At 45.6% G+C, this 14,453-nt stretch overlaps 1 protein-coding gene across 1 annotated transcript in view; it reads left to right on the plus strand.

The window, feature by feature from the left end:
• The window catches only part of HRH2 (histamine receptor H2), a 79,757-nt gene extending 76,499 nt beyond the window's left edge, over nt 1–3,258 (plus strand). The window contains exon 3 of the mRNA XM_058723789.1: nt 1,018–3,258. Within this exon, the coding sequence (XP_058579772.1) occupies nt 1,018–1,021 (4 nt within the window). The 3' untranslated portion in view covers nt 1,022–3,258. The remainder of the gene's footprint in view (nt 1–1,017) is intronic.
• Nucleotides 3,259–14,453: the final 11,195 nt, after the last annotated feature.

Below are 14,453 nucleotides of genomic sequence, written 5' to 3' on the forward strand. Positions count from 1 at the left end.
GAGTATATCATCATGTAGGTGTAAATAAATATGGGGAAAATCACAAAAGTGGGGGTCAAATGGCTAAAGTTTGGGAAGCACTGATACAGATGACTTCTGAAACCCCTCCCTTCTCTGGTTGCAGAGCATGATGCTAAGCATGTTAAATTTGGGATGACTTTCCCTGGCTCAGGCTTTATCTCTGCTGCTCACTGGCTGTTTAACCTCGAACAGATTATTTCACCTCTCTGAGCCTCAATCCCCTTGCTGCAAAATGGAGATAGCACTTATCAACCAGCATGCTTCCTCTTTGTCCCCTACTAACAGAACCCCAATTTTATTCAGGTATCTACTATCCCCCCAAGTAGCCATGAGCTTCATGGAAGTTGATCCCAGCTCCAGCAGTGGCCCAGTCGCCCTTCCTCCTTGCCAATGATTTGTCCAGGAGTAGATTATAAACAAATGCTGGCCACTGAGGCATGAGAGACTTTTCTGGACATTTTGTAGCTTCTAAGAGAGAGCCGCCGGAAATAATAGTCCCTTGTATTTGCCTGGGTATTATTGAGTCTGGATGTAATTCTTGGAACCACTGTTGTCAGTTGCCTCTGATAAAGCCAACACTAATAAAAGACAAATGATAGATGGACAGCCCCCAGGTTTGGTGATATTTGTTGAGCTGCTGAATCAACCAGCCCTGAAGCTAACCCTATCTCTGTAAGTGAAATATGTGGGGTTATAAATGTCCTTATTGTTTAAGCCGGTTTGAGATGTGGCTTCTGTCACTTGCAATCAAAAGAAACCCAACTAATACAGACATTGGTATTTTATGTTAAATAGCTACATTAATACATCTGCAAAATGGTCTGCCTGGTTTGTGATTATACGTACAGTCCTTTGCGCATAAGCATCTGCAACAGGGACTCCCACTGGCCAACCAGTATTCCTTCCCCCATTCTTCCTTGCAAACAAAACCTAGATTTTATTCAGGGTAGCAATGTGCTCAGGTAAAAGACTACATTTCCCATCCTCCCCTTGCAGGTAGGTGTAACCACATGACTGAGTTCTGGCCAATGATGTGCAAGTGGAAGCAAACTGTAAGCATTCCAGGAAGACTGCCTAAAGGGAATTGACTCAGCCAAAGTACAGCCCTTTCAGCCTTTCCTCTCATCCTCTTCCTTGAGCTTCCAGTGGAGTTGTGATGGTTGGAGCTCCTGGAGTCCTCTTGGGCCACGTGGTGACCTTGAGGACAGAAGATGTGTGCAGCAGAGCATAAACATGGAAGGAGCCTGGGTTCTTAATGAGTTCCTGGAGCACGCATACCAGCACTGCACTACGTTTATGCAATAAAGTAAATCTTTGTGTGTTTAAGCCCCTGTTACTTTTGGGATTCCCATTACACACAGCAACACCTAATCCTAACTGATAGTGTATCTAATTGGAAATTCCTTGTTCTCCATCAAGAGGCTGGTGTCTGCAAATATACAAAAGTGCACCTAGAATAACTTTCAGATACACAAAAGGCCTAAGATTTAATATGATCTTTATTGACAGTTGGATTCTCCAAAGAAACTTAGATTTGGTGGGAGAATAAAAACAGATCACTTATGTGGTACACTTAATGCAGAATCCAGTCCATGCAAAGCACGCAAATAACAATGACTTCTAGATTAGTCCAACCTAACCTAAGGTTGGATCAATTAGTCCAACCCTGCGATTTGACATGTGTGGAAATGGAGGTCTAGAGAGGGGAAGCCCCTTGTCCAAAGTCCTGTGGCCAGTCGGCAGTGCAGGCGAGACTAGAGCGCTCATTTCTTCACCTTTGCCTGTGATCTTTCCTATCTTCCTGATCCCTTTTGCAAGGAAATGAGGCAGTGGTCAGGAGGCCCTGGCTGACCATACCCCCTCCAGGAGCCTCTCTGGCAGTGATCCTTTGTCTTAGTCCACCCAGGTTGCTGTAACCAAATACCACAGACTGGGTGGCTGATAAACAACAAAAATTTGTTTCTCACAGTTCTGGAGGCTGGAAGTCCAAGATCAGGAAGCCAGCATGGTCCAGTGAGGGCCCTCTTCTGGGTTGCAGTGTTCTTGTTGTGTTCTCACATGGCAGAAGAGGATGAGGAACTCTCTGGGGTCTCTTTTGGAAGAGCACTACTCCTAGTTATGACAGCTATGCCCTCATGACTGAACCACTTCCCAAAGGCCCCACCTTCCAATACCATCACCTTGGGGATTAGGATTTCCACGTGTGAATTTAGGGTAGACACAAACAGTCAAACCACAGCGTCCCTCTCCCAGGCAGCCAGCTCAGCTGAATAGCCTCTCGGTTCTCTTCCAAGTTCAGGACTCCCTAGCTTGTTCAGGACCAGAATGAAGAGAAAGGATTGGAAGTCCTATCCTCTTCCATCCATGTGTCTCCCTGTCTCTGTTCCTGTGATGCCTGTGAGTTTAATAATGTATAATAGAAATGAGGACAAAAGTGGGGAAAGTAAATAGTCTGAGCATCTAAATAGTATCCAAACCTGGGACATAGGTAGGGTGAGTTTACAGCCTTCTTCCTTCTTTCTTAGGGGTCTTCGCAGCCCTTTCAGTAGCTCTGTCTCCTATAGGGAAGGCGGGAGCCATAAGACATCAGCATGGCTAATACAGCCATGGAAGAAGGTCTAGAGGTGCTGACCTCGCTGGAAGGCCAAAAGGGAAGACAGAATGCTCCAGAAATGGTTTTGTTGCTGCCTCCCTGCCAGAGAAGTATCTGTTATTAGAAGAACCTTATCAACATTTTCTTAGTGCTGTTATGAAGACAGCCAACTTGCCCTAAACTGATGAATTTTGAAAGAAGCATAAAATAATTAAAAAAAAAAAAAAAAAACTCTGAAGCTAAAAGAGTAATAATGAATGTTTAAAAGCTTGGCTCCTTTGAAGCTTCTCTCTGGAACACATTAACCCTTTCACTGATTACAGGTTCCAAAAAAGATGATTATTAGGGGATTCCAAGAACCATGTGAAATATTAAAATATCTCTGATCATTTAATTCTTAGAAGAACCCTGCGTTGCAGAAATTGGTGTCATGCCCCCACCCAGCCATAATCAGGGGAGCTGGACCCACACCTGGGCCTGTGAGACTGTGACAGCTCACGCTCTGGTCTCCATGCTGGGCCCATCCATATTTTTGGTCCTCCACCGTGGGTCCGCCCTGGGACTCAGCCAGGACAGATGGCCCACTTAGCCTACCCAAGGACAATCTCTCATGCTTGCCTGCCAGCTCTTAAACCTTCCAGCCTGGCCAACAAGGTCAGAAAGCTCTTTGGGAGACAGGGGGTGGGGATGCTGCTTGGGCCACCTCCTTCATTCTGGTTCTCCTTGGCTCAGAGGAGCAGGTTGCCAAGCGAGAAAGCCGAGGGAAAGCTGGTCCTGGCGGCCCTGAGGGCAGAACTGGAGACTCCAGAGAGGAAGTCTACACAGAGGCAAGTTTGGACTCCACAGAAGATGAGCTTCTAGCAGAGCTTCCAACTCAACAGGAATGAGTTTCCCATCACTAGAGGTATGCAAGCTGAAGTCAAACCGCCACCTTCCAGGAATTCAATATGAGCAATCCTTGCCTTTGGTGGTTTTGGTACTCAGGGGCATTGAAATAATCCTTGTTCCAGGAGAGCTTATTACAACCGACACCAAGTTAGCATGTACCAAGACCCTGCTCCAGATGCCCACCCAACCTGTGCCCATCCAACCTCAACAGCTCTGCAGCTGGGGCTCATTAGCCCCATTTTCCAGATGCTTAGAGAAGGCAAGTGGCTCATCCAGGGCCATACACCTTGACCCATATCCAGCTGCCTCCCACACCTTTCAGTGCTTTTTCCACTCTGAATCTTGCCTGAAGTCAATCCCATTTGTGGAAAGCAATCTTCCCATAAAGGATGAGGACCTCCTCTGCATAATACCAAAAATCACTATTTACTGAAAGCTTGCTATGTGCCAGGCACTCTTTTATGCACTTTTTTTTTTTGCAGATATTATCTCATTTAATCCATCCAAATCAACTTTCCCCTTTGCTGTATGAAGAAATTGACTTGTAAAGGTGAAGTCACTTGCCCAAGGTCAGACCCAGTGAGTGGCAGACCAAGCCTTCTTGTTTTTTTGAAGTACTCCTGTTTCAGCAGGGGGCAGACCCAGCCACAAGTCATGTGGAATAAGAGGAGGACAATGAGAAAGAAGAGGGAGTAGGGATGGTCTGGGGCAGCCATGTGAAAGAGCAGCTTTCACGAAGCTGATGGAAAGCTGGGGAGGACCCTTCCAGCAAAAGGGCCTGACTGCAGAAGCTGGAGGCTGCCCCTTCCCCAGGTGGTTTGTATGGATAGCTGGATGGCCTTAGTCAAGTCACTGTCCCGTTCTGAACTTGGAATAGACCACGGCTTAAACCAGAGCTCCAAGTCCAGCAGGGATGAGAGGACAGTTGGGGAAACTGAGGCAAGCAGGCAGAGTTAGTGAAAGCTATGATTCCACAAGTCCACTCACCAGTGTCCCAGCTGGGAGTGCTAATTGACTCTCCCTGCTCTGGGAGGGGGGAGGGGCGGGGATTGGGAATGGAGACCCCACCACTTGCAAATCATTAGGTCCCAACTATTCGGAGAAGGTGCAGGGGTGGTGCCTGGAAGCTGCCATCCCAGCGTCTTGCACTCTCAGATCGCATTGGCACCCTTTCCAACCAGGACCTGCAAGGGCCCTGTCTCCAGCCAGCTTCCAGGGAGTTGATCCTACAGGTCCCTTTCATTCATTTGTTTATTCATTCAACAAACATTTATTGGGCACCAGCAACGCCCCATCCTGGAGCAAGGCACTCCCAGGCCCATATCCTTGCTACTCTGGGGTCGGGCTCATTACCCACCATCGGCCAAAAGAGAGGAAGAAATTCAGTCACGGTCACACACCTAAGAAGGAGTAGAGTCCATACTCAAGCCTACGGCCTTGCTGCCACACCATCCCAGGCTTGGCCCACGGTGTCTGAGATAAACCCACAACTCAGGCCCTGCTGCCTGAGCCATGTGTGTGCCTGTCTGAAGGTCCTGGATTTCCCACCGTCCTGGCACCTGTCACGGTTTAGCAGGTTACCATGGTATCGCTCCCCAGCACCCCGGGCAGCAGGGACCACCATCTGTTTACACGGCTGTCAGAGGAATTGATGTCATGCGAAATTGTCAGCTCAGCAGGATGGGAGGAGGAAGAGTGGGCGGCTCTGAAAGCTTCCAAGCCATCAACACTCATCTCCATCAAAGCCCTGAGCAAGTCGCTGCTCCCCTGGGAGGAATGGAGGAGAAGGGGGATTGAGGAAAAAAAAAAAAAAAAAGGATACTTCCTCAGAGGAAGAAGCAGGGGGCAATCAATGGTAATCGTGTTATTATTTCCATTGTGATAATCATTTTACAAGTCACAGGCTCATTTCAGCCTCTCACAGCCCTGGAAGGTCAGCATCACCATTAGCTCCATTTTACAGATGCTCCATACTATGAAACTGAGGCTCAGAAACACGAAGAGCCTGCTCGAGATCATAGGCAAACAGGATGGCTGATCCCGTAGGAAACGGCTCCTGATCCTCAGGCTAGGAGGCAGGGAGTTGCTTTTGGCCAAGATGGGAGGCAGGTCTGCCCCAGGGACGCAGGCACAGGGCAGTTGGTCCACTGACCGCACCACAGAGCGTGGGACGGAAATGACATGAAGAGCCCGGGCTGAGAGCCGGGAGCCTCAGGTTCTAAATTACACCCTCTGACACGAACACTGCTGCAATCAGGGACAAACAGCTGGTGGTTGCCAAGGCCAGAGCACAACTAAGGGACGCCTAAATATCCCAGGAAATATAACTGGACAGTGGAAATCTGTTGCTTGCCAGTTCATCACCCATTCCCGTTTTCAGTAACAGTCTACTGATTCTCCCCCGGGGAGCTAAAACCCCTCTAGTCTCACTCCACCGGGGACCGGAAGATGCTGACCCACCCCAGATAACCTGCCTCTCATCCAACCGGTGTATCTCAACTCCGGGCCATGATGATTGGCTCAGACATAGGCACATGACCCAAAGCGAGCCAATGAGAGTCAGGAAAGAGAATCTCTCCGGCTGGGCTCATAAAAGCAGACAATACAGGCCAGAACTTGACCACCGTCTTGCACCACGGCGGCAGAGCCTGCTTGAGAAGGTAGCTGACGTCCGGCTAAGCAAGGCCAAGAAGGGGAGTACAGATTTCCCCTGGATCCAGCCACTCCTGGAAGAGAGAATCTTTGGGACTCGCATCCCTTTTTGCTGAGGTAGTTGAGTTTCCTCAGTGCCACTTGAAAGAGTCCTGGTTGGTTCACCCCAACTCATCTCAGTGAGGGAACCCGGTGGGGTTGGGAGGAATCACTGAAGAAGCAGCCCGGGTTAAAAGTGAGACGGTTCCCCCCCCCCCCCCCCGAGGGGAAACCGAGTAACAACAGATTGGTTGCTGAACTGGCCTCAAAGGAGAGTGGGCAGGTTAACTTAAGGGTTTGGTTCTGCGGGTTGTGCAAGTTGGGACCAGTGCTGAATTGCAAGAATAGGGGACTGGTTGAGGCTGTCACAAGACTCTGTTCTCTCCATTCTCCCCCTGCAGTACCCAGCCTCACCTCTAAATAAACATTGACCAAATATTTAGAAAATACTGACTTGAAAGGACCCGGTGTATTAACCTGCACAAATGACCCACGTGTCTCCAGCTAGCCCATGTATTTTAAAACCTGATACAACCTTGGACAAATCCTGTTTCTCTCTGGGCCTCAGTTTTCTCCTCTCTGAAGTGAGGACCCCCATTTGCATTTGCTATGAGGAAAGGGAAGCAGTGAGGGACAGGACTGGATTGACACGCACTGTGGCCGGGCCAGGAAGAGCTTGGAATCTCTCACCCCTCACCGTAGGGTCACAGTCTCCCATTTTCAAATAAGCAACGGTTTTCAGTTGGGACGTTTTTCTCCATTTAAAACCCTGTCTCTCCTTCCTTCTTAAAGACAGAAACTGAAATATTTATGGATGAAGTGATACGATGCCTGGGATTCGCTTCAAGATGATATGGAAGGGAGAGAGTAGGTGGAGGTATAGATTAAACAGAATTGGCTGGGAGCTGTCGAAACAGGGATGATGGACACATGAGGGTTTATTATACTATTTCTCTACTTCTGCAGAAGTTTGAAATTTCCATAATAAAACGTTCAAAAGGAAAACAAACCCCCTGGCTTGCTATCAGTGTGGGCTGTTCTGACATGTTTCAACACGCTACACCCCAGAACCTGGGAGAGCCTCAGCCCCGGCTGGGGGGTGAGAAGAAGTGTTTCAGGATAATTGATGGAGATAATCGTCTGAGCTTTGTACCTGTGTTTTTTTTCTCCTCCCGCGTCTCAAACAAGGTGGCAACTTTCGGCTCCCTGACTTGCAGGAAGGCCGAGGCAGGGTGGGAAGGCAAAGATGTGTGAGTGAAGAGCTGGGAGAACTGAGAGCGGTATGGAAACCGGGAGTTCTGCCAGAGCCGGGACCTGGAGCATCTCTATGGTGACCGGTCGGCACCGCCGATGCCAAAGGCGGGACCTCTCAGAGGCCTTGGCAAAGCCTGAGAAGGTACGGCCTTTGCCTTAAACCAGTGGGGAGGCTGCTTCCCTAACGGCTGACACCTTCTGGTCTGTCAGGTCTGGATTTTCATTTAAGTCACTGGAAAGAAAAGGAAGAACGATCTACTTGCGGTCACATGAGAGGAATGGCAGAATAATGCAGGAGGCTCCGGAGTCCAAGGAGCCACAGTCTGATCGTGGTTTTGCTGCTTATAAGCTGTGAGACCCTGGACGAGTCATTTCACCTCGTCAGACTCAGCTTCTCTGTCTGTAAGGTGGGGATGACAGCACCTACAGTGATGGACTTGCAAGGAGAGCAAGACGAGGGAATGTCCCCCACCGCGCATGGCACGTCCACTTCTCATTCTCTCTCTCTCTCCCCCACCCACCCGCCACCACCCTGCAATCAGGAAAAAGCTGTTTAAATAGAACTGTAATTGATATGCAGTCAGCGGAGGCTAATTAAGAATTTATTTTTGCTCCTTGATTAAATGACGGTTTAAAGTCTGGTTTCTCATTTTCTTGGTTGGCTACACAGAGTCCCCTGGAGTCTTCTGCACGTAGTGAAAAGGCCCCCATTAAATCTACAAATGGGAGTAGGTCATCTCTAGAGCAGACGGCCCGGTACAGGATCATCTGGCCCTCTGACCTCGGCCCCACAGAGCGGAGGAGACTCCCGCTGGCAATTCTTAATCTCCTCCGAACTCACTCCTCTCCTGGTCTTCTCCATCTCAAGAAATGGAACCCCACCCCCCTGGGCCATCCTTAATTGTCTCCATTCCTCACGTCTCCCATCCCATCCATCACCAAGGATGCTGGCTAGCTCCATTCCGCCTCCGCCATCTGCCCACTTCTCTCCACTTCCACACGACCTCCCAATTCAGACCGCCATTTTCTCTTCCCTAGAGCTTCCCCATTGGTCTCCCTGTTTTCCTTGCCCCCCACTCCTCCACCCTCCACATGACAGCCTGAGTTTTGCCAAATATAAACCGGAATATTTAAAATATTAATCAAAATCCTCCAATGGCTTTGTACTGAGCTTAGAATAGAAATCCACCCTTTTTTCTGGCATGGCAGCAGCATCTGGCCCCTGCCCCCACCTCATCTCTCCAATCGCAGTCCCTGCTCTGTTTACTCAGCTCCAGCCCCTCTGGCCTCGTTCTGTCTCTTGAACACACAGGCTAAGCTTTTCCTACTTCCGAAGCCTTTGTACCTTCCCACACCTGCCCCCTCATCATTCCTCAGGTGTCAGCTCGAACGTCACCTCTTCAGAGAAGCCCTCCCTGACTGCTCCATCTAAAGCAGTCCTCTCCCCAACCCCCATAGTTCTTTGTTATATAAATGACCCAAAGATGCCCCTGTCTGTTGGCCTCTAGGTCATTTCTTCACAGCAGGTTGAGACTCATTAGCCCAAAAGCCTGCCAGCGTCAAACTCAAATTTTAAATAGTCCAAACAAGCAGACTTTCCGTCACTTAGGACCTGCCTGCTTTGCATACCCCACAAAACTACATGCAGCATTTGCTGGCCATTGATAAGAGAACTGTGGTTATAAGACCCCAAGTTGCTACTGCTCTCCAGAGTTCAGACCTAAAGACTCCCTTCTGGGCTGCTCAGTGACACCACCTAGACATGTAAGCACCATCTCCGGCCCCCTACTCCCCCACTTCTGGATGTGGCCCCCTCTCCATTAGCCCCTGAACAGACTCCTGCTATGAGGGATATCTCCCCCTTAGGCAACCCTGGCACCACCCAAAAAACTGATGTGTTACTACCTCTCATGGTTGTATTTTTTCCTTTGATGAGCCCCAAGTCCCTTGATCCCCCTACACTTTTACCCACTACTTTGTTTGATTTTCTTCATAATATTTACCATTCTTTAAAAATTACCTGGTTGGGGCGCCTGAGTGGCTCAGTCGGTTGAGCATCCGACTTCAGCTCAGGTCATGATCTCACAGCTCGTGGGTTCGAGCCCCGCATCAGGCTCTGCACTGACAGCTCGGAGCCTGGAGCCTGCTTCAGATTCTCTCTCTCTCTCTCTCTCTCTCTTTCTGCCCCTCCCCAACTCATGCTCTGTTTCTGTGTCTCTCTCTCAAAAATAAAAACATTAAAACTTTTTTTTAATAAATAAAAAATAAAAATACCTGATTAATTTGTTTGCTTGTTTTTTGTCTCTCTTGCTCTTTATAATGTAAAATCCATGTAATCAGTCAATAAGTCCATGTAAAGAATACTTGCCCTCACTAGTAATCAGAGCAATTGCAGCATTAAACGATGAAATGTTATTTTTTCACCCAAGTTAGTAAAATTTTTAAAGTACCATTTTGAATGGTACATATGCAAGAGTCTGGGGAGGGAGAAGGACACACACCCTGCTAGTGGGAGTAAAAATTGGCATCTTGGAGGCTAATTCAAAACTTAAAAATACACAGAGCCTAGGGGTGCCTGGGTGGCTCAGTCGGTGAAGCTCAGGTCATGACCTCACAGTCGGTAAGGTCGAGCCCCACACTGGGCTCTGTGCTGACAGCACGGAGCCAGCTTCAGATCCCCTGTCTCCCTCTCTCTCTTCCCCTCACTCACTCACATGCACATGCACACACATACAAATACACATAGCCTATGACACAGAAATTTCGCCGTTCATTATTTACCCTAGAAATTCATCTTCAGGTCTGCACAAGGAGGAATGTTAAGAAATAAATCAATAAGGGACACTTGGGTGGCTCAGTCGGTTAAGCGTTCGACTTCGGCTCAGGTCACGATCTCGCAGTTTGTGAGTTGGGGCCCCGCGTCAGGCTCTGTGCTAACAGCACGGAGCCTGCTTGGGATTCTCTCTCTCCCTCTTTCTGCCCCTCCTCCTCCTCTCTCTCTCTCTTTCTCCAAATAAATAAACTTAAAAAACATGAATCAATAAATCAATAAAAGAGGATTTCCAGCTTCAGGAAGATGGGAGTATGTGTACTTTTCTCTGGATGCACTAAATATTACATTAAATATATATATTACATTAAATATATATTTATATATATTACATTAAAAGATTCTGAAAGGTGGAGAGAAGAAAGAAGACTGGTGAGAAACCTCAAGACTCAAGGAGCAACAGAGTGGTAAGTTCTTGGGTTTTCTTTTAGCTTCATAGCCTTGAAGTTACAAACTCCACTAAACCAAAACCAAAAAAAGGTCCAACAAAAGCTTGCTTTTTCTAGCCAAAGGATCAGGAAATGGGCAACCTAGAAAGACAGAGAACTTTTAGACAATAACCAGTCTATTCCATAAACACTGTAATCCTACCTCACCCATACCAGCAAAGACCAAGTGGGGAGCCTAGAGCTCCGTCCTCACCAGTTGAGAAGAAGGTGTCCAATCCTCCAACCATCAACCCTAGGGGATGTCAGAGAAGACCACGCAGGGAGCATTTATGAACCCCTTGTCTGCCCCATGGGTCAGTGGAGGTGTCAGTGTAGACCATATCGGGACCCAGAAACCCCTACACACCTAGCGATAATGGGGAGTTCCCTCCACCTTGGGTATCAAAGGAGGCTGGATAGGGAATCTAGACTTCTACTCCCATCTGACAATAACAAGGCAGCATCCACTTCCCTTGCCAGAGAATCTTCAGAAGAAGTCCGCTAAAATAAAGGGTTTAAACAACATGTGGCGTCTCATGCCATGATACCCAAAACTTCTAAGTTTCAGTCAAATTATTCATCATACTAAAAGTCAGGAAGATCTAAACTTGAAAAAGGAAAGTCGTCAACAGGTGCCAACACTAACATGACATAGATGTTGAAATCGTACGACAAGGATTTTAAAGCAGCTATCCTAAAAATGTTTCAACAAGCAATCGTGAACATGCCTGAAGTAAATGAAAAAGAAAGTTGAGCAAGGAAATTAAAAGCCTTAGCAAAGCGATTAAAAGTATAAAAAACCAATCAGATGGAAATTTGAGAATCAAAAAAATACAATAACTGAAATTTAAAACTCAGTGAATGGGTCAACAGAATTTAAAATACAGAAGAGTCAGAGAACTTGAAAATAGAATATAAATTACCCAGGCTGAACAACAAAGAGAAAATAGATTGAAAAATAACTAACGGAACCTCAGGGACATATGGGACTATAAACAAAGACTGAACATTTACATCATCAGAGTCCCAGAAAGAGAAGAAAAAGAGGGCAGAGCTGGAAAAGGACTAGAAGAAATAATGGGTAAAAACTTGGCAAACTTGGCAAGAAACATAAACCTGCAATTTCAAGAAGCCGACCAAACCCCAAACAGGACACAGGAATGAAATCAGAGATAGCACTTTACCCATAGAGGAAAAGCAGTTTTAATGACAGCATAAGAAAGAAAAGGCACAACAGTGCTGGAGGGAAAAACCATATACATCAAAAATGTTCTTCAAGAAGGAAAGGGAAATCGAGACATTCTCAGATAAAGGAAAACTAAGGGAAATTGCCACCAGCAAAGCTACCTTAAAAGAATGGCTAGGGGCGCCTGGGTGGCTCAGTCGGTTAAGCGTCCGACTTTGGCTCAGGTCATGATCTCACAGTCGGTGAGTTCAAGCCCCGCGTTGGGCTCCGTGCTGACAGCTCAGAGCCTGGAGCCTGTTTCAGATTCTGTGTCTCCCTCTCTCTGACCTTCTCCCGTTCATGCTCTGTCTCTCTCTGTCTCAAAAATAAATAAACATTAAAAAGAAGAAGAAGAAGAAGAAGAAGAAGAAGAAGAAGAAGAAGAAGAAGAAGAAGAAATAATAATAATCTTGAAACATCAGGAAGGAATAGCAGGGTAAGCAAAATTATGGGTAAATACAATATATATTTTTTTATTTTGTCGAGTTTTCTAAGTTAAGCAAGAGTGATGACAGTAATACCAAAGTGACTTCAGAATGAAGAAAATTATGAGAGACAGAGAAGGATATCCTATAATGATAAAAGAGTAAGTCCACCAAGAAGAAGGCTTTTTGTGTATATACCAAAAAACACAACTACAAAATATATAAAGCAAAACATAATGGAATTGAAGGGCAAAAAATATACAAATAACAATTATTTTTTTTAATTTCATTTTTTCGGGGGAAAGAACGCACATACTCATGAACAGGGAAGGAGCAGAAGGAGAGAGAGAGAGAATCTTAAGCAGGCTCTATGCCCACACAGAGCCCAGTGTGGGGTTTAAGAACAACCTCACGCCGATGAGCTCATGAATTGAGCCGAAATCAAGAGTCAGATGCTTAGCTGACTGAGCCACCCAGGCACCCCAAATCCAAACATATGAATAGTTTTTATTTTATTATTTTATTTTTTTAATGTTTATTTATTTTTGACAGAGAGAGAGAGACAGACAGACAGGGCATGAGCAAGGGAGGGGCAAAGAAAGAGGGAAACACAGAATCTGAAGAAGGCTCCAGGCTCTGAGCTGTCAGCACAGAGCCTAACATGGGGCTCGAACTCACAAACCGTGAAATCATGACCTGGCCAAAGCTTAACTGACTGAGCCATCCAGGCACCCCTAGTTTTTATTTTAGAGAGAGAGATCATGCGCACGAGTTGGGGAGAGGGCAGAAGAAGAGACAGAGAATCTTAAGCAGGTTCCACGCTAAGTGCATGTCTCTATCCTATGACCCTGGGATTATGACCTGAGCCGAAATCAAGAGTCATACTCTGAACTGACTAAGCCACCCAGGTGCCCCTAAATCTGCAATTATACTTGGAGACTTTAACATACCCTCTCAATAACTTATGGAACAATTAGACAGAAAAGCAGCAAGAATGTTAAAGAACATCACCAACAATGAGCAAGATCTAATGAACATTTATAGAACACGCTACTCAATGACAGCAGAATACATATTCAAGTGCCCACAGAACACTAGATATACCATATCCTGGGCCATTAAAAAAAAAAAAGCCAACAGATTTTAGACAAATGAAATCATAAAGAGTATGCTGTCCAAACATAATGAAGTAAAAATAGAAAGCAGTAACAAAAAGATAACAGAAAAAAATCTCTAAACATTTGGAAACTAAGCAGCATACTTCTAAATAATCCATGGGTCAAAGAGATGGTCTCATCTCATATCAAAAATTGCACTGAGCTGAGTGAAATTGTAAATAGAATATATCAAATTTGGGAGCACAACTAAGGCAGTGCTAAGAGAGAAATTTATAGCACCAAATGCATACATCAGGAAAGAAGAAAAGTCTTAAATCAATCATTGAAGCTCGCCCTTCAAGTATTTAGAAACAGGAAAGCAAATATAAACCCAAAGCAAGGAAATAATAAGCAAAAGAGCATAAATCAATGAAATTGAAAACAGTAAAACAATAAATAAAAATCAATGAAACAACAGTTTCCTTGAAAAGATCAATAAAATTGACAAAACTCTGGCTACATTAACAAGGAAAAATGAAAGAAGACACAAATTTCTAATATCAGGAATGAAACTAGGGATACCACAGATCCTTCAGATAATAGGATAATAAGAGATAATAGGATAAAAGGATAATAAGAGAATACTACAACAATTCTCCACACATAAATTTGATATCTTAGATAAAATGGATTAACTCCTTGAAAAACACAAACTACCCCCAACTCACTAATATGAAATAGAACATTTGAATAGCCCTAAAACTAGGGCTATTTAATTCATAATTAGTCACAAGGACATTTAATTCATAACTTTGAAGCTTCCAAAAAAATAAATCTCCAGGCCCAGATGGCTTCACTGGAGAACTCTACCAAATGTTTAAAGAATTAACACCAATCCTACAAAATCTCCTCCAGAAAATAGAAAAGGAACATATAAAGACTTCACAATTTGTTTTATAAAGTATTATCCTGATACCAAAATCAGATAAAGACAGTACAAA

The sequence above is a fragment of the Neofelis nebulosa genome, chromosome 1, assembly GCF_028018385.1.
Source record: "Neofelis nebulosa isolate mNeoNeb1 chromosome 1, mNeoNeb1.pri, whole genome shotgun sequence".
Classification (NCBI taxonomy): domain Eukaryota; kingdom Metazoa; phylum Chordata; class Mammalia; order Carnivora; family Felidae; genus Neofelis; species Neofelis nebulosa.